General features: G+C 37.0%; 1 protein-coding gene across 1 annotated transcript in view; it reads left to right on the forward strand.

Moving 5' to 3' along the window:
* LOC142149471 (receptor-type tyrosine-protein phosphatase S-like) overlaps positions 1–25,000 on the forward strand; it is a 418,525-nt gene that overhangs the window by 206,520 nt on the left and 187,005 nt on the right. Inside the window, 3 exon segments of the mRNA XM_075204866.1 lie at positions 17,636–18,223; positions 18,799–18,896; positions 21,487–21,740. Of these exon segments, the coding sequence (XP_075060967.1) occupies positions 17,636–18,223; positions 18,799–18,896; positions 21,487–21,740 (940 nt within the window).

A 25,000-nucleotide genomic window follows, 5' to 3' on the forward strand; every position in this document is an offset into this window, starting at 1 on the left:
AACCCGGAAGTGCGGCAGCGCTATCAGAAGAAGCGCTGAAGAGATGGACACCGCTGTCAGCTCCCGCTGACAGCGCAGCGGAACGGGAACAAGGTAAGTTCCTAACAATATATATATAAATATATATATATATATATATATATATATATATATATATATATATATATATGTAACCCCCTGTCACTGTGTGCACACTGCACTCAGTCCCTGTGTCCTGCAAGCACTTGCTCCATCTGTTGTGCTCGAGCCCCACGTTGGGCGCCATTATGTAACCCCCTGTTACTGTGTGTAGTATGAGGTGCAAAGGGTACACAATGCACCTCCTTCTCAAGCCCTGGCTAGCTGATGGGCATGGGTGTAAATGATCAGGGGGTCCCTGCACATGCAGGTGTTTCTTTGTAGTTAGTAGGACACAGGTAATGTCACTTTGTGGTGCAGTGTAATAAAAGTCACAATAATTTGGGCGCCAGACCATCTCTATCACAAACTGAACTCTTTATTTACACTCCTCTTCCTCCAGCACGATAATCATAATGGTTGCAGAAATAAAGAGTAATATATACAGCTCCTTACTCTCTCCAGCAGAGTTCTTAATGAGCAATACGAATATGGTTGCAAATATATCTCACTACTCCTCCTGCACAGTTCTTAATGTTATCCAGATGTTATATAACATAAATCACATGTCTTGCAGATCACCCTTTCTGCAGGGGCACTCACATGGATGCTTACAGGCAGGCAACTTCTTCTCCATGCAGCTCTGACACACTCTGTGTACCTCTCAACTGCAGCTCACTCCTCTGCGGGAATGATGTCTCCTGTGGGCTCTGACACGTCACTCTGTGTACTCCAAGCCTCAGGCTCTGACAATACAGCTACCATGCCTCTTGTAGCAACCCTACTCCAGGGTCTCTTCCATGCAAAGTATCCCACTCTCTCTTGGGTTCTCTATAGTGACATGGAGTTCTCCCACTCATCCAGGGCACACATTCCTTGCCCTGGTGCAGTCACCATGCTCAGACTTCCAGGCAATGCTGGGGATCCTGGAGCTTCCACCCCACTCTCCCAGGTCCACAGCTACATCTCTCCTCTCATGTGTCACATCTCTCTCTATCTCCTCTCCTTCTCCCCCCTTAATGACAGCCCCTCCTTCTCACTTAGTCTCACAGGCTGGGCTGGGTTATCACCATGGTAACCAGTTTATGTAACTTTTCTTAAACTTCTAGCTTGCCCTCTAGGTGACCCCCTCCTGTATTCCCTGAGGTGCAAGGTTTACTAAAACGCCACTAGGGGTGTTACATGTATATGTGTGTGTGTGTGTATATATATATATATATATATATATATATATATATATATATACACACACACACACACACACACACACACACACACACACACACACACACACACACACACACACACCTCTCTCTCTCATATATATATATATATATATATATATATATATATATATTTGTATATTGTGTACATTACCCTGTTGCCTTTCTCTGTGGATAGTGCAATAAATAGATTCTAGGTGAGGTGGCGTTCGAGGTTTTAAGACAGACTGCTGTTGTATTCAAAAATATGTATTTAATCCATTCCAACATTTCAGTACATTACTTTCCAAAGGGACTTCATAAGTAAAAAACAACCTGGGTGGGATATGGATTTAACAAAAATAACCTTTGATTGCAAAGTCATAGACATCAAACCTCTCCAATGGTTGTATAGGGATGTATTTGTAAGAGTCAATCAGAACTGGTTATATCGGAAAACAGTCATTAAGGACAACCTCTCGAGCTTCCAACAAAACAAAGATCACATGACCAATAAAAATGAAGAAGAATCTACCAGCAGGGAACACAGGCGCAGGATAATCATCTGAAACAGACATATATATAAAAAAAAAATAAAAAAAAAATATTTTATAAACAATTGCTTCTTTAACATTATTTCACAGGTACTTGAAAATTGCAATACAAGATAACATATCAATTGTTATATGTACTGCATTTGTAATATATAACATATTGTTTTTAATAATTAAGTAATTCTAACATCACATATTATAACAAGTAAAAAAAAACATCTACTGAAAAACATTTTGGTAAGCAGAAATAAATTAATAAATTACTCACAATTCCAAAAAGGGAATAATTTCATACCCTTATTTAAACCTTTTGGATATAGAGTTTGAAGTGTTAGAATCCAAAAGATGTAATGTTTTGATGATAACTTCAACCTGTCATTACCCCTTTTGTCACATTGAATGTGTTAAAGGCCCATGAACCTCAAACTATCAGGTTTGTTCCATGTACTGCCTTAATATGTCTTTGGACGCTGATTTTCTCTATCATTTTTTAGATATCTAAAATGTTCTTTAATGGTCTTTCACCTATATGTCTCTTGCCATATCCACACAAGAGCATATATACAACAAAGATTGTGTTACAATTTATACATTTCTTAATGTTATATTCCATTACATTATCTGAACCAGTGAAAGTTTTTGCACCTTGCCCATTGCCTTTACAGAGTTTGCATGCACCACATGGGAAAAAAAGCCTTTTAGTTCATGGGACTTATTTCTATAGTTTTTTTATATTATTTTTTCAAAAGTCTTAAAGTGAATGCCTTGCTGCTAAGTCAGTACTTATTTGGACCATGCAGATGATAACATTCAGTGTGCAATTAAAGAGGACCTGTCAACACTGAAACACTGCTGCATGTCCTCTTTGTTAATTAAAGGCATTTGCCTTGGGTAGGATTCATGACTTATGCGATTAGCGTGATAAACTTCTTCTCTAGAATGCCAAACAGTCTCTCTAATGCTTTCACTAGTGCTCCTTACCAGAGAGTAGCATTGGTCTAGAATAAGGGGCTAACAGGTTAGGGACAAAGCATTGTATCCTTTACATCTGTCCATTTTCTGTGGGTTGGGCCATGTTTTTTTTTTCTTCTTTTATATAGCTTTGAATAGCCTATAAATATAACAAACTATAACTTTATGTCTGTTTGGAATATAAAGTCCTGCGCATTGTGTGGCCTAAAAGTCAAGTGAATACAAAGAACAGCATCAGCACATAGTATGTACATGTATATTGCTTTCAAGGCATCCTTTATTATTATCAAGCAAATGTAGTGCAGGGATGGAATCCCTTTCTCAATCTGACAGCATGCTTAGTGAGACTTCAGTTCAATAAACAAAAAGGCTATACTTGGCTCGTTAATTATGCCAAACAGACATTACACTCCCGCCTGCCGGGGGAGTGAGGTGGGCGTGATGGGGGGCGGGGCTCCAAAATTTGTGTCATTTTGGCCCCACCCCCCATGACGTAATGACACAAACGTGTCATTTGACAGCAGGGGGCGGGACCAAACACCGCAATTCCTGGTGAATCGCGGCATTTTGGACCTAATTCTGCCCACTTTAGTGAAGTGGGCAGAATTCTGCCAGATGCGGAAGATTGCCACACTCGTGCGGGAGACTCGCAAAATGCTGGAGACTCTCGCAAAATGCGGGAGTCTCCCGGACATTCTGGGAGAGTTGGCAAGCATGGCTTATAGTCAGTATGCAAATGAGACAAATATAAACATATTAATCTCTCCTTGTCAAATTCACACCATGAGTTGAGTTGCAAACAGAATAAGGAAACTGATATTAGGAGATTCTATTTATGTTTCAAATTGTTTATACGGACAATATTCTATGAACTTCTACATCAGTCACAGGCTTGATCCATTAAGTATGCATTACTAGGTTCGAACCATGATCTCACATTTAGATTACCTTGAATACAATTGTTTTGTTACTTCTATGTATCATTAATCTGACAGTGTGTACTATTTCTGATTTTAACTTCTTCTTACAATTAGTAATTACTATGTTTACATTTGTCTCCTTTGTACAGTGAATTTCGATTTTGAACTCTGGCATCTCTATGGTATAGTTAGTGTGCCAAGGTCACTGGATAAGAATGTGATGACAGGTATACTTCACCTAGGTTCCTAACCTATTTGTTTTTTAAAAAAAACCTGGAAAATGTAATTGTCTGTGAGCTGCTGAAGGGCTATAGGACTTTGAAAAGCTGTAAAAGGGTCCTGGGGTTATGGATGGAGAGTGAGGACGGGCTCCATCCATTAGGCCCATTAACTGGGTCTTTTCAAGTTACCAGTGATTCTGGTAATCAGGATTTGCACTTGCGTGGTGCTAGTAAAATGCTGCAAAGCACCTGAGTCACTGCTTGGGGACAGGGGTTGCGGAATTCTAATTGAGAGAGAGCCTGATATCTGCCTGTAAATTACTGTTCTGAAAATTCTTATTGTTTTAGTTTGTTAGCCAGGAGTGACCAGTGTTTAGTTAGAGCCTGACTGTAAGGTGTTTATTTTGGAGTTTTCTTTTGTTTTCTTAGTGAATTAAACTGGCTTGGACTTGTGTGAAATCTCTCGGCTGCTATAATTGCCATCTACCCCCAGTAGATGGTACCGGGCCACCCTACCCGGTCACATTAGCAAGTCTAGTGTTTTTTAAATTTACTTTTCACTGAACACGTTAAGGTTGACAAAGGAGCACAGTGTTCCAAAGCATTGCTGTATGTGGTGTTAAATTACTCATTAAATAAAGGGTGCCTTGAATGCATCATATTCATATGTGTTCTGGCAAAGGTCTAAGAATGCAGTTAACAAAACAGGACCTGTCAACTACATAGGGAGAATAAAATAGTGATCAAGCGCTGGATTGTGTAATGCGTGCAAATATCCTCCAAATCATGTGCTAAAAGGGACTAAAAAAAGAACATAAAATAACTGAATTTGTCAGTACATTTGAAGCAACCTACTCCTTAATTATAATTTTTGTGGTCTGGTACAGTGCCGGATTAACCCGAGGTCTAACTGGGCTATAGCCCAGGGGCCTTGGGCATCCAGGGGGCCCTTTAAAGTCCTCAGCAGCATTATTGATCGGTCCAGGGGCGGATCAAGCAGCCTGAGCACTGTCACTGTAGTCCTCCGTCCCCGGCGCTCAGTAATCTGCTTACTGAGGAGATCTCGCGAGAGTTCACAGCGCGCCGGGGACGGAGGACTACAGTGACAGGTAAGCGCTTGGGGGCAGCGGCGCACGGAGGATTGTCGGCGGCGGGGGGGGGGGAATTGGAAAAACGAGAGAGAGCTGCTGCGCATCATACAATGCAAATGGTTTTACAGGTGTACTATTTTTTTAAAATGGAAATATTCCTATTACGTCTTATTGGCTAGCTAAGGTACTTCAGCCACAGCCCTGTTTATAATCGGTTTTTCATTATAGCTAGTTTTACATATTTTGGGTCTGATCACTTGTAGTTTCTATAGTTTTTAGCAGAGGACTCTGAATTGTTTAATATGTGTTTGACATGTTTTACCTTCAGAAATCTGAGAGTTCTTTAGACAGATAAACCTGCAGTATGCATAGAAACATTGCATAATTTTTGTTACTGCAACAGTGGGGACTGTCCCATGCACTTTATATAATTTATAGTCTGTTTTTCATCCAGATTTTATGCTAATTTATTTTTTCATATACCTGTCAATGGCCATTTGCTTCTTATGATGAATGCTTCTTCTCTCTAGGTTCTTTGATGTAAGATTTCTTCTTTTATACTGGCAACCAAAACTCTTGCAATGTGCTTTGTCCATCAAAGTTCTTTGTCTCCCCTAACAACACTCGCATACCCCATAATTTCTTCTGGAGGTGGATGATCTGGAAACAAATGAGTATTAGCCTATTGCCAGTTGCCATAAGTTGAGGTAAGGTTTACTAGTTACAGTAAGAACACACATCAGGCTCATGTTGTTAGATTAGATTACCTATCTGGGGGAAACCGGGCATTTATTTTAAAAGATTTGTTTGCCAAAATGAGTGAGCTGTAAGGTTCAAATTACATTGTTGTCATCTTGTCTGAATGCTGCTCGGAATGTTTATCTGGATAATTTGCATGGATTCAGGAAAAAATAAGTAAAACTGAGTTTTATTTTATTTATTTTTTTATGAATTCATACCATGGCACAGTTTGTAGTGACATAATCACTCCTCTATGAAATATATGTACGCACTTCTATATTAAGTGTGTACAGTAATATACAGTGCTTCCTCCTTATAATGCTATCTTGATACTGGGTTAAACCTGGTGTTATAGCAAGAATGGCATTATAAAGAGGGTCATTTGACATAGAATGGAATATATATTAATGCCCTTAGTATATACCTGCTTGTGAACATGCTTGCATTATACATCATACTTGCCAACTTTTCCTCGTTGGCTTCAGGGAGATCCCGGGGGAGGTGGGGGTGGAGCTTGACGAATTGCATCATTTTGGTGCCGCCAACTAAACGATTGTCACAATTTTGGCAATTAAAATGGGGCGGGGCTAAGATGATGCAATATTTGCAATAGTAAGCCCCGCCCCCACCACCTATCTACTAGGGATGTTTCCCTGCTCTCCCCTTGAGCCCGGGAGGTCTCCCAGAAATGCGGGAGTTTCCCAGACATTCTGGGAGAGTAGGCAACTATGCGTTCAAGAAAAGCATCTACTGAATCTCACGAGACTGAAGTGTCTTTTACATTTCTGTCTCCATTACTGAAGTCATGTTGTCATACCTGTCATTCTTTGATGAAATCTTGGTCTCCATGAAAATGGCCACCTCCATAGGTATCAATACATGGACATAGGACACAATTTCTGAACTGTGTCATCAAGCCACAGATGGCAAAGCCAACCACGTCTTGTACTGGCTCAGCATCAGGGAGAATGCCAGACTCTTCAGGGAGTAATGAAGATCACCTCTATTTCAGGGAGTCTCCCTAACATTCAGGGAGAGTTGGCAAGTATGTTATACATGGAGGTGCTATGTCAAGGGAACACTTTAATACTCTGTGCAACAGTTTAGAGATTTATCTATGCATCATATGCATATTAGACACTTGTCTCTGTCCTTAAATCGTTCCATAATTGTGGACACATCTGTACAATGCAGACATCAATTGTCATGCCTTTCAGGAATCATATTCTTGCAAGTGCGCTATGCATCCTGCAGCTACGACGACTTATGGTACTTTTGGAAATGTTGCTGTGTTAGTTTAGGATTCTTGGAACTGAAACAATACAATTATTAAATAATATTTTTTTAAAAAAAAACTTGTATTCGTGAACGTGTTTAGATATTGAGGCACATAGCAGCAAACCTTGTCATCATTCATGAAAGCATTGATATGAAATCTCTTCCCACACATATTTTGTGTTGTGTAAGAAGTTTACAAAAAGCACATATTTTACGAAAGACCATATTTTCAATTTTATGCTGAAGACTGGCAATTGTTATGTGTGTGCTTTTGTTTTGTCTATATATATATATATATATATATATATATATATATACATATATATATATATATATATATATATACATATATAGATATAGATGTGTGTGTGTATATATATATATATATACATATATATATATATATATATATATACATATATAGATATAGATGTGTGTGTGTATATATATATATATATATATATATATATATAGATATATATATACATATATAGATATAGATGTGTATATATAGATTTAGATGTGTGTATATATAGATATATGTTTATATATGTGTATAGATAGGGATAGATAGCTATGTTTTATCTATCTATCTATCTATCTATATATATATCTATATATATATATATATATATATATAATCTATATATATATATATATATATATATATATATATACATATATAGATATAGATGTGTATATATAGATTTAGATGTGTGTATATATAGATATATGTTTATATATGTGTATAGATAGAGATAGATAGCTCTATATAGATGTATAGATATACATATATATATATATATATATATATATATATATATATATATATATATATATATATATATGTGTGTGTGTATATATGTGTGTGTATATATATGTGTATATATATATATATATATATATATATATATATATATATATATATATATATATATATATTATAATATATAGATAGAGAGAGATATTTGACTTAGGGGCCTATTGGACTGCTATGTAGTGCAATTTATGAAAGTATTGAAAATGCTTTTACACATACGATAATATTCGCCAGCTCGCCGCATGTGTAAATTTTCAGGTCGGCTGTATGGGGAGAGTTTTGCAGTAGAGGGATCTTCGGATCCCTCACCACATCTTACTGCTCTCCCCTCCAGTCACTATCAGAAAAGTGGTCACTTTGCAATAGTTACCATAGAAAATATTGGAGAGAAGTCTTTGCAATTTGACTGTTGAAGTTTTTTAACAAATACACACAATCTTTCAAACCTTATCTTTGCGATAAGGATTGAAAGGGATCGTGTTAAAAAAGACCTCTTTAATAAATATATAATTAAAAACAAATTTTACTATGGTGCACGAAATAGGTATTCTATGTAAGTGTGTATATATTTTCTTTATTTAACCATCACATAGCTAAACTCTGCAATATGGTCTGGTCAAAAAATTATAAAATCATTATTTCATTAACATCTATTTCTATACATGAGTAGATTTTGTAATCCACAAACAATTCTGTGAAATAGAGCTGTAAGATACAAACACACTCTTTTAAAAATGTGCAGCATAAGTAGGTTGCCTATGTTGTCTGTCCTGCTTTTGCCACTGTAAAGTTGCATCTGTTGAATATTTGTTTTTTTTTACCAGAATTTAGCCTCTGCTTGCTCTTACTTTAAAGGTACTCATGCATGAAAACCAAGTTTTTTGCTTTGTTTGTTAAAAATAAAACTTTTAAAAATGATTTGGGGAAACATTTGTCAAAAAAGTGTTTTTGATAAACATTTAATAAAAAGTACATGGAGCCTGTGAGCACACAACCTTTGGCAACCTAAACCCTACATAGACCACTAGCCACACATTTTACACAGTATATCATGTGATCAATGAGTGGTATTACAAAGTAGAATACAGTTCCTACTTCTTCACATAGTTCATCCCTGCCACTGTTCAAAAACAGAGCCGCCTCTCTGCCTCCATTCGCCCTATGCCCAAGCCTGCTGAGGCCAGTGCTAAATCCAGCCCTGTTCGTCTTCAGAGATGGAGGGTTATTACATAATGTGCATATGTATTCAAACACCAATGCAGAGAACCAGTCTCTTCTTTCACAGAGAGCTGTTGTATTCTAGCATACCTCCTCTTATATATGTAGTGCCTCCTTTTCTGCTGTCCACTGGCAGTTGCCTTTCTTTTATACACTGACTGCACTGAAGGGTTTTGGGACTATTCGCAAGAATAATTGCTGGGTAGGTAGTAGAAAATATGTTGTATAGTGTACCTTAAAGTGCAACTGTATGAACAGAGTGGAGTAAGTACATGAAGTGGGAAAAGTATACACAAAACCAAGTGACTAGATCACTTTGGGCTTCATTGTGACCTATTATTGTGGTCATCGTCCAACCACATTTTCCACCATGGACACAATTTCAATAGATAATCAGGTAATGCTGTAAATTTGGGGCCATCAGGCGAATTGTTATCCAAGTGTTTTATAGGTCAGTTTTTCAGATGTTTGCATTTGTATTGTTATTGCAACAGAGATATGCAGCTAAGTACAAGTTATTGGGCTATACTGTCTGATTAAAGTCTTGTGTGCATAGTAAAAATAATTGTTTTTTTTTAATCATATTAGCATCTGTTGTAATTAAAGAACTTGTATTTTAGATTTAGTTATTCTAAGTGTAAAAACATCTGAAAAAAAAAAGAATATATACAATGATATGGTTGAATCTCGGGCACTATAAACATTAGTGGGACCAGGACAAAGATCAAATTAATAGGCCACATAACAACTGTGACAAAATACTTTTACAAATCGTGTTTAGAATTTGGGTAGAAAAAAAAATGGAGATATGTTAAGATTTGGTATAGCTTTAATAGTAGTTTTAAAGCTTAATTTAGACGTATGATCATATGCTGTTTATACATGTTGTAGAGTTTGCAATTAAATTTGGTATAAGGGAACAAGGTTAATTTAGGTTATTGTTAGGGCTATACAAAAGACTTAAAATGTAGTTAAGTTTACACTTTTACACTTTTTTGCTTTTAAATTCTCTTATTTTCAGTTTACAAACAGAATATACAGGGAATAAATAAAATGCAGATTAAATGGTAATACACAGCAAATCTAAGATGATATATTGTTGCAGAAAATATCGGAATTGTAATGTAACAATACACAGTGATAACATATAAAATATAATTAATTAGTTAGAAAGCAATTAGGCAAACATTAATTTATTGAAATTCATGTTTAGTAAATTCTGCAGAAAGATGTGGGGTAAAACAGGTTGAGTAAGTGTGTGGGGGGGAAGGGGGTGAAAATGAGTCAGGGGACATACATATCTTATATTCCAGAGATGCCAGGGAGAGAAGTGTTGTGCTTTTTCAGGTTGCATGCAATTTCTTATTTTGCAGTGCAGCATTTATGAAGTATGAGTTTATCTAGAAGTTTGTCTTTGTGTGTTATAGGGGTGCAAAGTAGTAGATTTGTGGGCCTCAGCATAAGAGACAGATCTGTTATATTAGAAAGAAGAGTTTTTATTATGTTCTAAATATTTAGAGTTATTTTGGGGCAAGACCACCAAACATGAACAAAGCTGTCTGTCAGGCTACATTCTCTCCAACATTGATTGGATGCATTTAGATTTTGGGCATGTGGCATTTGAGAAACATGGGTAGTACCAATCCCCCCGCTACTGAAGCCCTGGCCAATAGATTCCTTTGCAACTGAGGTTTCTTGTAGTTCCAAAGTTGTTGCATACTGTCTGAAGTGTATTAATTGCCCCATTTGGCACAGCCACAGGCAAAAATTGTAACAAGTAGAGGACTTTAGGAAGGGCATTATTTTTTATTGCGTTTATTCTACCTATTTATGATATGTATTTTTTCTTCCAGTGGGAGAGGTCTCGGTCGATCTTGATTAATAAAGGTGGAAATTTTGCTTTGTATAGTTGGTTCGTAAGATTTAGTTATGTTGACACCTAAGTTGTAGTTCAGTTTAAGAAGTTTGTTTAGATGGTCAGATAGTTGAAAGTATATAGCTTCTGACTAGTTGTTGTTAGCAAAGCAAAAAGACAGTTGTCCGTGCTTATCGTTAACACTGCATATTTGTGTGTATCTAGCAAAATGAAAACATGAGGTATTAGTTCATATTTTGATCAATACATTTAAGCCTACATCTCATTGTCAAGGGCATCTCATTATATACAGGTCCTACACTGACCTATTTGCTTTAAACACCATTAAAATGCAGTTAAAATCAGATGCACTCACCCCCCTGGTATATGGGTTTACATCTAACAAGGGCTGGCTTGTGATCCACACTCAAATGAGCCTTAAATAGGACTCATAGACAGCTGCCAAGACAACATAAGGCAATATTTTGAGACAAAATCAAAGAATTGCTATATTCTGAAATTGTGTCAGATTCGGACAATTCCCTAAATAAGCTGGGCAAAGAGATAAGTGTTTCAGTAAGGGAGAAGAGCACTACGTTGGCATATAGGGCTATCTTGTAATGTGATTTGCTCTTAATCATACCCAAAATTTCCAAAGGTTCAATAACATTATAGATTAGAATATTATAGGTCTATGGAGGAGCTACATCTGTCAACTACAGACTCTTTTGAAATATATTATATTATTTGGGGCCCTTGGTTGAACTTTATTGATTCTCCAGAGTTCGCAGCCTTAGACATATTCACCTAAACTATGTATATGTAGGAGCAGGGATATACTGGACCCAAATGGTTTTTGGATTAGACTATACTTCAAACTTGTTTTATATAGGATTTAGATATATCTTAATCAATTAGCTGAGACCGAAATGGATATGTTGTTATGAGGGATCTCATTATGCTATCCTCCTACACTTTCCTTATGTCTTTACCCCTTCCCCACCCTTGTGTTTGTCTTTGTGTTTTATGTATTAGGTTATCAACAGCTGCCATATGTGGTTGAAAATGTTTGTTCTTTTTGATACATTTATTCTTCCTTGGCCTGATGCCATGAGGTTGTACTTTTTTTCATTTGCCAATCAGAACAAATACGTTGAAAATGTTTGTATAACCTATTTATGTTCTTAAATCTCAATAAAAACTTATTTCGGAAAAAAAAGGCTGTATACTGCATAAGACTATGAACCTGATTGCTGCTGCACTGTATCTGCCAACTGTGAGCACCTGCATCAACTGTGTTACCAAGTTCAATAAAAAGTAACCTGTTTAAGTAAAAAAAAATAACCAGGGCATAAATTAGCAGGGAGAGTGGGCACCCCTGTCTGGTACCGTTTGCGAGGTTAAAAGGGCTTGAAATGAAACTGTTGGTAAAAATTATCATGGGAAGATTACGTTAAAGGACACTAATAGCTCATAGAAAATTGCCCCTAAAGCCAAATTGTCAAAGTATTAAGGCCAAGAATGACCATGATACCCTATCGAAGTTTAGAGCAAGCAGTAGTGATGTGATTTTGTTTTTATATATGTGATGATTTTAGTCTATTATACGACTAGTATTATCAAGTAATTGTCTGTTGAACATGGACCTTAAATGGGTGATTTATCGAGGGCTCAAATGTTTTGCAATAGGACACAGGAAATCTGCCTCTTCTATGTCCCTACTCACTCTGGATGGCGGGGAAGGGAATACCTGTTGATGGGTTTGTCTTATGTAAGTGTCTTGTAATATGTTTTAAATATTTCATTAATTATAAGAGGATCATATTGTGGGACCTCTAAAGTGTCTTTAATTGATTGTATTTCTTGCTTCACTCTTTTAGCCTTAAGTCTGTGTGCTAATAAAGAGTTCACCTTCTTGCTCATTTCATAGAATCGTTAAGCCAACGTATCGACCTTTCAGTTTTTTTCAGCTAGGATATTATTGACTTCAATTCTGTATGAAAGGAGTTTCCAGTAATAACTCGTGGAAGGGTTCCGTTTATGGGTACTTTCAAGGAGTTTTACCAAATTGGTAAGCTCCTCTATTTTGCATATTTGCTCCTTATTGTGTTGCGAACCATAGCTGATGGTAATTGCCCAAATCATGGCCTTATGTGCTTCCCACACATGGTGAGTAGGCATCAGTTTGTATGTACAATAGGCATGGAGCAGATTGTGACACCATTATGTTTGGTTTGGTTGCAGGACAGAGAGGGAAGGGAAGCGTAGGGAAGTTGCCTAGAAATTAGAAAAAGATGACTGGAGGATCTAAAATGGATTTCATGCAGGAAAATTATGTCTCCATAATTTTTTTGTAGAGTTGTGAAATAAAAGTGGTCTTTTTTTAGCGGGAGTTTAGTCCCTTGATATTCAGGGTGGCTACTTTGAGTGGCATGCTTACGAATCTGGTGCTAGGCTGGATTGGGTTCCTTTGGCTCTTAAGTGAGGTAGAGAAAAAAATAAAATAAGTATGCAAATTGAAATAAAATGAGGAGTAAGCAGAAGGGGGGTTAGAGGATGAGATGGGTAGTAGGGTAAGTAACAATTACTACGATTGGATCCGCAGAGGGGCAGAGACCATTAATGGTAGTACCAATATGGGACTAAGGGAATGGTTAGTAAAATGGGGATTATGATGTGAAAATTAATAGTTTAAATGGGTTGGTCCCATATTCCTGGGCTAGCTCTTAGAGCGATTAATGAAGATTTCTTGACTACTGAATCATGTCTGAGTAGTAGGGTGTTTGTATATTAGGAATGCTGATAACTGTGGTATGTAAGATGGGGGGTTGTTAAGTTTAAAATACTTTTTGGGGACCATAGAATGACGTGTTGTGAAACATTTTGGTAGGATTAATTTGTGGAAGATGGGAAACACACAGTACCTTAATATGATTGTTTCATGGTTATACTTGAAAATTTGCTCTATAAAACCAATCATATTGTGTGTAACTAATAAATCTAACAAGCACACAGCAACAACTATAAGCAAAAATGTTTGCAGGTACATTACCATCTAGATGATGATGTACAGCGGCCCTCCAGGCAGCATGCACCCCTGAGAGCAATACGCTGATTACTTTTGTGGTGAGTAGGACCGAAATAGCAGATGAGTAAGTTTATAAGGTGGTAAGTCAATGCCAGTTCCATGCCGCCTTTGCACAGCACCTACAATATATAAAAATGCAGATAAAGCATTACATACATTAACAGTGGATGTAGTGCCAAACAGCAATTATAACAATATTGATGCAAATGTCCTACAACTTGTCTTGTGCATGTAAGAATAAGCCCTTGTATTAGGTGAGGGTAGCAGTCCTTGTAATTAAACACTAGTGTGGATAAAGTTTAGAATGATGGGAGTGGCAGAAGCCAAGAAAGGATAGGATGCAGGTAATATTGTAGCGATGATTTGGTGAGAGTGCAGTGATTTTGATAATGGTTGCGTAAAGCAAGGTTTAGAGAGTGGGTAAAGAATACAGTCCATTGTGTCTGACTGCAGTTTTATAGACAATTACGGTCTATCATCATCATCATCAATATTTATTTATACAGCGCCAGCAAATTCCGTAGCACTTTACAATTCGGAATGACATTAATAAAACAACCTGCTCGCAAGCTTACAATCTATTGGACAATGGGAGTTTGCTACATCATATTTCATATTGGTACAGTCTATTTACAAAGCAAAACAGTATGTCAGGATAGAGTAATTGCCCTGTTGGGAGGGCTAGTTATGGAGGGTTGGTAGGGGCTGACTCCCCGGATGGAGGATTGGATTCCGTTTGGTAACTAAGCAGATTCTTCCTTTCTCTGAGGTCTCTAATCAGGACAATCGTCCCTCCAAGGTCTAGGATGAGTTTGAAAGGATATCCCCACCTGTAGCAAATTCCTTTCTCCGTTGGCCTTTTGCGAGGTTCCTCAACTCTCTTCTCTTGGCGATAATTACTGGGGACAAGTCTTGGTAGAATTGAAGTTTAGCATTCTCATGAATGATGTGTGGTTTGACATGGGTAGCCTCCATAATGCCCTCCTTGTCTTAAAAATGCAAGAATTAAATTATGACATCTATAGGGTCTTTCGATTGGGATCCCCTTTGGGTTGAGTTCAGGGTTTCATTGCAGCAAACAGGCTTTGAATATATGGTTCAAAGTTGTCTTGGGTTTCTGGGTCAATCCTCATTTTTGCTTTTGAATTCTTCTTTTTCACTGCTGATATGCTCCAGGCCTATGTTGGTGCATTGCTGAAACCAATGGAAATTGTTCTGGCTTGTCCTGTAGCTTTGTGGTGCAGGCAGCCAGGTAGGATATATCTGCTTTGATGGAGAAAATCGCCTTCTCCAACTGGGATTCGAGGGACTCTTTAAAATATGTTTCATGATTTTTTATTAAGCCAGAATGTCATCTTTTGTAGACAAAGCTGGTTGTAGGGATTCCTCTTGCTCCAGAGGGGGTTGTGGGGATGGTAGTGATTCTTGTTGTACAGTGGTCTTTTCTTGTTCTAGTAAATTGTTGCGTGATGTTCGAAGTGGAGGCTTTCTTGGATTTGGCAGAAGAGCGCTGCATGGGGAATTTCTGAACGGAAATGGAATGGAAAAGTACAGACAAGCATATGGATAATATCTGATTCTTGTAGTTGTGATCAGATGGCAGGTTCCCGGGAATATGGGGGAATGCCCCTTTTAGAAAACCACAATTGATGAGTATAGTTAGGTCACAGGTGACCACAACATGGCAGTGGATTAGCAACTGTTGGAGTTGTGCATGCAGTTACACAGGTAGAATGGAGTTCTCTGATGGTCTTTGTGGCAGCTTGGTGAGTATCTTTGTTCTGTTTTCGCTGTGTGTAAAATGGAGGGGGGCTTCCAATGAGCATGTTCCAATAATTCTGCTGCTGCGTCCAGTGTACACTTGACCCAAAAAGAAGTGTTTATTTAATTTATCACAGACCCATGTGGTCCTGGCATGGACATAGTAGTGTAATAACAAGTACACTGATAAAGCAAATAAAAAAAATACAAAACTTTTAAGGTCTATATAGGCATATAATATGATACAGTAGGGATAAGAGAAGGTTACAATTGTATTGTAAGCTATGATGACATACCATGTAGTATTGAAAGCTGACATGCCTGGGGGACTGGAGGAAGGAACCTGCGGAATACCGTTGGGGTCTCAAAATCTTCTAGCACAAACATAACACTATGGCTGCAGGTTTATGCACATATAACACCGAATAATCTTAGATTTTAATAAGTAGATGTTGCAGGAACTCACAAAGAGCACATCTACTCAGCTCAGATGCAAAACCACTTCCCCTGCAATGCTCCTTTTTATTTATTTATTTTTATTCCAGCACATTTAAGTTTACATAAATCTTTAAAACAAGGAGTATCTTGTCATAGTAGAAAATCAAGGGACTGAGAGACAACCTATATTATAGCCTTCCTTATCCAGGCTCAGTTACTAGGAAATGTAATGATCTGTGTAATGTGTAATGAAATGTGCTCTGTGCAATTGCCATTGTTGCCCTTGTATTAAAGGGCCTTGCTAGTAATACAGTATCACTATTACTTATTACCAAAGAGTGGATATATTTCTCTTTCACAGTACTGTCAGTACTCATTCTGACCTTTCAGCGGGCAGGATTGAACGTCAAGATTGCATTCAGGTGCTTATAACAATGAAAAGAACAGTTTAATTTTTAATAATTCTGTAAAGACAAACACACTTGATTCAAACGACAACACAGATGTTAATGAACAAATGAGCCAACAGGTTGTTTGCATTTACGTACTGCTTACATTTACTATAGCAATCCAAAGCCATACAGATGCAAACCCACAATCACATTGTAGTTTTATCTTACTGATTATTGTACTTTGTTTTGATGTGACTGAAATTAAACTGAATTGGTCTTTATTGTAAAAAAGATGCAATTGGTCAGGTCATTCACTTTAAGGTCAAATATGTTTGTTTGGAGCATGCCCAAAAGAATAGTTTGATACTGCAATCAGAATGAAAGTCCAGTCACGTCAGTGACACTGAAATGTAAAATTGACAAATGAGTTTAGTGGTGAGCAAATAAAAATAAAATTTCTTAACAATGGACTAGTTTTAAAATGTGTGAGTAGGTAAGTGACTCAATTGATGTATGAACATCGTGCATTTTGACTTTTCACTTTTTTTCCTATGGTGTTTACATTAATTACATAGTTGCCTACTCTCCCGGAATGTCCAGGAGACTCCCGAATTTCTGGGAGTCCTCCCGGACTCCTGGGAGAGAAGGCAAACCTCCCGGTTCCTGGCCGAAACCATTAATTTAGTAGCGGGGGACAGGGCTTATGGCGCGATTCACACCACCTGCTGTAATTGGCTAAACCAGTATGATGTAATTTAGGGGGCGGTGTCAATGACGTGATTCCTTAAGCCTTGCCCCCCGATCTCCCGAACGCCAGCTTGCCCAAATTGGCAAGTATGATTATAATGAGCAATCAGCCAATAAATTGGTAAAATGCTTTTTTTAATTAATACCTTAGTCTCATTAGTTAAGCTTTTGGTGATGAAATGTGTTGTGTATTCATTCAGGAATTTTCTTTCTCTTAAAGTTTCAGATAAGCCTAACCTTTCAGTGCACCAGACATCCGAGAACAGCCTACTTGTACAATGGGAACCACCAAGTAAGTCAGTTGGACAAGTCCTAGGTTACCGCCTAAAGTTTGGGCGTCTTGATGCTACAGTTCTTTCAACTTTAGAGTTTGGAGCTCAAGAAAAGAAATTCACAGCCAACAATATCCACAAGGGTGCAAAATACATTTTTAGAATGGCGGTCAAAAGCCGGGCGGGCTTCAGTGAGGAAGCTGTTGAAGAGTTCATCATACCAGAGGAAGCTCCTAAAGGTTATCCTCAATTAACTGACCCTGGCAATATCACTTCTGTGTCTATCCAGCTAAACTGGCTGCCTCCTGTTCTGGCTGAACAGAATGGCATTATCACCAAGTATACAGTAGTCTATTGGGTAGCAGACTCTGCAGAAAAAATGCTGGAAATAGACCTTCTATCTTCTGAAAGTTCTTTCTTGCTGAGCAACCTGAAAGCTAACACTGTTTATGAAGTCAAAATACGTGCACACACCAGTAAAGGTCCTGGGCCTTACAGTCCAAGTGTTCAGTACCACACTTATCTTCTAAATCAAGGTAGGCCTTATCAGTCTTAATTTCTTGGCATTTTTTTTTATTCTTGAAAGCAAGCCGCTAATCAGCATCACGTGAATCCTTCAGATAAAGTGTGACTATAATGAATGGGATGGTACTTTCTGTCTTTATTTCATTTATTTTACTAATAATTGAGTGAATCTAAAGCTATTTTCAGGTAAGTGTTTTTCCTTTTCTTAAAGTTTAGTTAAGACACTTCTCATGAGTTTCTGGGTTCACCAATGACATCACAGGTGGGAAAGCCTTCTGTATCATCTTCCTTTTCAGTATGTGCTTTAGAAAATGCTTCTTTTCATCCTTCATGCTTGGATATTTCAGTCTTTCTCCATTGTAACTGTGCTTTAACTATATCATAGTTGCATTTCCAGTTTTGAAGTCATAAAGCAAAGTGTGGGGTCTTAGTGATTAATTGTTGCAATTTAAATAATCACACAAAGTTTGTTTTCCTTATAATCTCCTCATACGCAATTGAAAATAATGGTTCCAAAAAGTGAGTTTTTGTACTTCAATAACTTAGTGTTCTGGTGCTCTCCTCTCTTGTCTTCACTGTTTTTCAGTATTACCAAAAAATTTCAAGGTCAAGATGGTCACAAAGACTTCAGTTCTTCTGAGTTGGGAATTTCCAGAAAACTACAACTCAATAGTGCCTTACAAAGTAAGAGGAACAAGTTAAATCATATTTTTATAGTAACAATTATCAAAATTGTCAATGTAAGCTATGCAATCTTTAAAGACCCCACCAGTTTTTTTTGTTCATGTATACCATGAAATACACTCCACTCTACTTAAGAAAAGTTATTTAGTGAAGCTAACCAGACTTTGGCTCCAGCTGTTTCATGGGTTTTGTTATTTCTAATGTATACATTAGTAACATATTACATATATACTAATTTATATATGTAATATGTTTAATTACATTGTTTTTATTACAAAAAATCATTTTTGTGAATTCAAAAACTATAGTAATCACAATACTACATATTACTATTTCTTAACATACAGATAAAAGCAAAGTATATGTTTATATTTATAATTAAATCATTGGGGGGTTGTGGTGGGCACTGTCTTGATCCAGAATAGTTACAAGTAAAAACATAAAGCAAATCCTCACCATGCAAACAAAGTGGTAATTTATTAATACTTACCTAATAGGAAGAAAATATAATACAGATATCAGTCTTTCAAAGTGGGAAAGAATTTATAACGTACAGTAAATATACTGTTTACGAGTATTTTAAGTACAGTTACGGTCAAATCAAAGCATCAATTTGAATTTTTATGTGTGTTTTCTTCTTCCATTTTGTTGCCCATTTTTTAAAAGCATTCCTTGTTTGTAATTTTCTATATATCTTCTTTCTTCATTTAATTTATGTGTCTGATAATTATATGCTTGTTTGAATTAGCAGATATGCAAAATTGAAGGTTTTAGTATTTGTGTTTAGTAATTTGGTATTCAATAGCTGCGAAACATATTCAACCCTTTTGGACATTTTAGTGGAACCACAGTGGATGAATTCTGGAATTGTTGCCACTGATTAACAAACATGCTCTGCAATGTCAGATAAAAACATCCCTTCATCCTTTTCATATAAATATCCACTCCTCTTGTTAGAGTATACCAAATCCTTATGCAACCAGTTGTCTTCAGAGGTCACATAAATAAGCAGTCTCCACCAGTGTACAATTAAAGAGTATCAACTGATTTTAAAAAATAATAAACCTGTAGAAGTCCCACTGTTTGTTTTTGGTTTCCAATGAAGATTGAAAAACATTTAAATCAACTGAGAGAAAAAGTATTTGGAGAATACCAATCAAAGGAACTATACAATGATGATTTCTCCTGGAGCACTGTCCACCTTAACGAAATAGAGAGATAGTGGTACAAGAATTTTTGTAGAACAGGCCGTCCTCCAGAACTGAACATTTGGGCAGAGTTAGACTTCCATGGCAGAGATGGGAGAAATTATACATGGGACAACCGGTCTCCTGAGAAAGTAACAAATCTGCATTTATGTGAGGGTAGCAAAATGGAAATCATTGTTGAAAAGGTCCCATGAAATCTCACCAAAGGTATGAGAGATACCAAGTGGCGGATAGTGTGATGATATAAAGATTTTTTTTTGTGTCTAAGCCAAGCGCAGCACTGAGCATTTTCCCAAGAATGCTACCTAAATAACTGCAACTTGGGAAAATATTTATATTTTAGATGGTGTCGGACAAATACGAGACAATGCCAAATGATTAGATAATCCTTTATTAAAGGCAAGGCATAGATGACCTTATTATAGAGCATTATTACACAGCTACAGTGCATGCATGTTATTTACGGATCCTTAAGTAAGTCATTATTCTTCAAGTTTATTTTATGACATGAGCGGTATGTCCTAAAAATTAGCTTGCACAGCAATTACAGTTATTAAATAATTAAATGAAGTTCAAGCTACAGTTTACATATCAGTTACATATTTTATTATTTTACCTTAAAAAACAAAACTAAAAAAAAATATTTTTGTTCGATTCAACTGTATAAATTTTAACTTCTACCATTTAATTAACCCTGATACTGGTCAATGGCATAAAGCATACAGCAATATCTACATGGCTTAAATAGAACCAAAACAATAAATATCTCGGAGTGACCCAGTCAAAGACCAAAAATCAATTCTATTTAGAATGTGTGGCATGATATGAAAATTGCTCACACATGATCATTGCTCACAATGGTTCAACCTCAAGGATTAAAATTTTGCCGATTCTTCTTTCCAATATTACTTGTGTCCAGATATGTAAAACTGAAAAATACACTGTAACTACAGCTAAATGTGCTACTACCAATTATTACAGTGAATGAATACTTATGTGTTCAATTATTGTTGTTTCTTGCGTGTAATTAAGAAAAAAAGTTTCAGCATTGTTTTGGTTTATTACATTAGAGTATTTTGTGTTGACCAGTGGTCAGAATTACAGAATAAATCTTTTTGATATGATAAATAAAATGTGAAAAATTGCAAAAGGGTAAGTCTACTTATAACCATTATATTAATACAATCTAACTTTATATTCTTCAACATGAGGTAAGTTTGAATATTCTGATATTTTTCAAAACTTGTTTGTTTGGCTTAATAGATATGGTGCAGGCAAATTAAGCCTAGATAATATATAAGACGTATTTATAGTACAATTATAATTGATGTTTGAGGGCTTCTCCAATTTTCTTATTTTCTGCTATGCTATTCTGTGTCAAGATTCAATATAACATGCAGACAGTGGATGTAGATGGACGGACAACAAAGAAATTAATTACCAACCTCAAACCTAAGACTTATTACAACTTTATTCTTACAAATCGTGGGAACACTATGAGTGGTCTTCAACAGAATGTTGCTGTACGAACTGCCCCCAACATGTTGGGTATGAAACCTATGGTGACTCGGAAGCCAGAACCAGATGGTAGCATAACAGTAATTCTACCAGATGTGGAAACATCTGAATCTGTGAGGTAAAAGCTTTCATAGTGGTTCTTTCTTTTGCCCTTACATTTTTACTGTTATATTTCCTAAGATGTGATAAAGCTGCATTTTCGTACTTCCGAACTTATATATGCTGTAAGATAATGTAAAGTCATCCAGTCAATGGTTTTGCATTGAATTCATCAACACTGTGTAATAAATATGATACATCACATTATAAGTTTGAATGTGATTTAGTGATTTGGTTTAAATAACATTGAACTAAGTAATTTTTGCTTTACGTAAAGTCTAAAATCTATTGGGATGCAATGGTATGTACCGTTGCTATTCCATTTTTACACAATAATATATGATTACACAATCATATACAATACATACATTTACTCTTCATGTAAAACCCCCTAAAAAAGGATGCATGTTTTGTATTAAAGCAACTGTAGCATACTCTACTTCATAGTGCATAATTTGAAAACAAATGGTTTGGGGATATTGGCCCAAAATATTTATGTATGTATGTTAACTATAAATTAAGTTGCCAACTAACACAAACCCAAACTATTTTGTGCATCATCATAGCTATGTTCATAAAGCTTTTGCTTACAAATACATCACCAATATAGTCTGCTTCTGTTATCAAAAAATGTATGTAGCGTAAATATAATATTGATGGATTTTAAAAGACACTAATAATTCCACCACATTCTGTCACCTCCTATTCGCCACTTCACCGCAACGCTCAGATGTTTCTGTGTTCCTGCAGCAATTGTACACTTCCCTGCCTGATGTCAATAGCAATATAGTCACCAGGAATCCGGAAATCAGATGTGGCAACAATGTTCATTAGATTCTGTCTGAGCAACACCTCTACACAGGGGCGGATTGGGAACTTAAAGTGGTCCTGGGAAAAATTCTTATAATGGCCTCATATGGGTGGGACCAAGTCAACTGGAGGTGGAGCCAACACAAAAGTAGGAGGGATATAGAGCTACTGGAATTTGGTTGTAGTGACATTTAGGAAAACCTGGATGTGAGAACTTAAGACACAGTGGGTTATCTCTAAAGCAATGCTGGGAAAAAGCTGCCAGCCCTGTCCTATAAAAATACATGAATCCTTTTGGATTATTTGCAACTGGTTTATACCTCTGTGCTCAAACTTGTTTAGTTGCTCCTAACACGTCCTTCCAAAATTCCCTTCATAAAACATATCTGACTTTGTTTAATAAGTTTAACTATTACGAAATATGTTGGCACAATTGTATTAGATCAGTCTGCCAGAGCAGCATATGACCACCTTACCCCACTGTTGCATCTTTTCCTGACATCCTCAGATGCAAACTACCAGTAAAATCTCTCTATATATAGTATATGAATATGTGTACTATGTGTTTTTTTTAGAAAAAGGCATTCAAAATAATCCTTATAATCAATGGCTATCCAGTTTGATCACCACAAAGGTAAAGTTTTGCAAGCATCTGCAAGAAAACACTTATATTGTAACAATTGTGTATGAGCCCTAAATGTGCCTAGTGATTAGTGGTAGTTTGAATTAATAACAGTGCAGGGAGGGTTGGCAGACAGTGGCATAAGTGATTTCAGGGACATAGGTCGCAAACTTAAGGCAAGGACATCCAGGGTAGTATTTTCGGAAATACTACCTGTGCCACGCGCTAGTACAGGGAGGCAACAGGAGATTAGGGAGGTTAATGCATGGCTAAAAGATGAAGGGGAGAGCTATTCCAAGGATTTGCTGGTGTGATATACTATGTACAAAGGAGGAAAAATGTATAATATTGTCAGTGCAATGGGGGCTGGCCATATGTTCTACAAAGTGATCTAAAATGGGACTGATGCAAGGTAGAAGGCAGGCAATGGGATCAATGCAAGAACCATTAAAGTATCACCAGAGCTGAAATAAGGCTCTGTGAGGCCTGGGGCACTTAAGACAGGAGGGTTATCATATTAGATACATTTTTGACAATTACACAGGCAAAACTGTTTGCACTACTGTTAGTTGCACACAGCTCTGCCTTCATGACCAGTACAGTATGAAGCAGGACATACCTCCCAACTGCCCTTGTTATCGGATCAAATACTGTCCTGCTCTCTCCTACCTGTTCTTATCACTTTCACCAAATGTGGCTGCTAATCTCTTTAGATCAATTGCTGTGCATGTTGGCACCAATGACAGAGTTAGAGGAAGATGGGGTGTCCTAGAGAATGATTTCAGGGACATAGGTGGCAAACTTAAGGCAAGGACATCCAAGGTAGTATTTTCGGAAATACTACCTGTGCCACGCGCTAGTACAGGGAGGCAGCGGGAGATTAGGGAGGTTAATGCATGGCTAAAAGATTGGTGTAGGAGGAAGGTTTTGGATTCTTAGAGCACTGGGCTGATTTTTTGGTCAGTTGCCATCTTTATTGTTGAGATGGATTACACCTGAGTGAGGAGGGGGCTGCTGTGCTAGGGGAAAGGATGGTTAGAAGGTTGTAGATTTTAAACTAGGCTTTGGGGGGAGGGGCAAGATAGTATTTATGGGATAGACATTTGAGAATAGTAAGGAGACATTTAACAAGAGTCAAGGAGGTGGAGAGGGGGGAATGGGAAGTATAGCCGATAAGGAGAGGCCCTTTTTTAAGTAAAAGGAAATACTTAAGGGAGGCAATAGAATTAAGTGTGTGCTTGCAAATGGCCTGACAGGTAAAATGGGGAGTTAGAACTAGTAGCAATAAATGAGCAGTATGATGATATAGGTATTACTGAGACCTGGTGGGATGACACACATGACTGGGCAGTCAACTTGGAAGGCTATTCTCTCTTCAGGAGGGATAAGGTAAATAAAAGGGGAAGAGGAGTATGTCTTCATATTAAGCCAAAGTTAAAACCAAGTATTCAGAAAGTTGTTTGCGAGAATATTGGTGATAATATAGAGGCATTGTGGATGGAAATATCCAGTGGAGGAAAAAGTTCAGAGAAGTTGCTGATAGGGATATTCTATAAACTGCCAGATATTAGTATGATTGAGGAAACTCAATTTCTACAGCAAATTGAAAAGGCTGCACAACTAGGTCAGGTTTTAATTATGGGGGATTTTAATTATCCTGACATTGATTGGACTACTGAGACCTGTAGTACAGCTAGGGGAAATAGGTTTCTGAGCACGCTAAAAGACCAATACATGTCCCAATTAGTAGAGGATCCAACTTGGAACCGGACTATACTTGACCTAGTAATAACAAATAATGTAGACTTAATATCTATTTAAGTAAATGAACACTTGGGAAACAGTGA

Source organism: Mixophyes fleayi, chromosome 1, assembly GCF_038048845.1.
Source record: "Mixophyes fleayi isolate aMixFle1 chromosome 1, aMixFle1.hap1, whole genome shotgun sequence".
Classification (NCBI taxonomy): Eukaryota; Metazoa; Chordata; class Amphibia; order Anura; family Limnodynastidae; genus Mixophyes; species Mixophyes fleayi.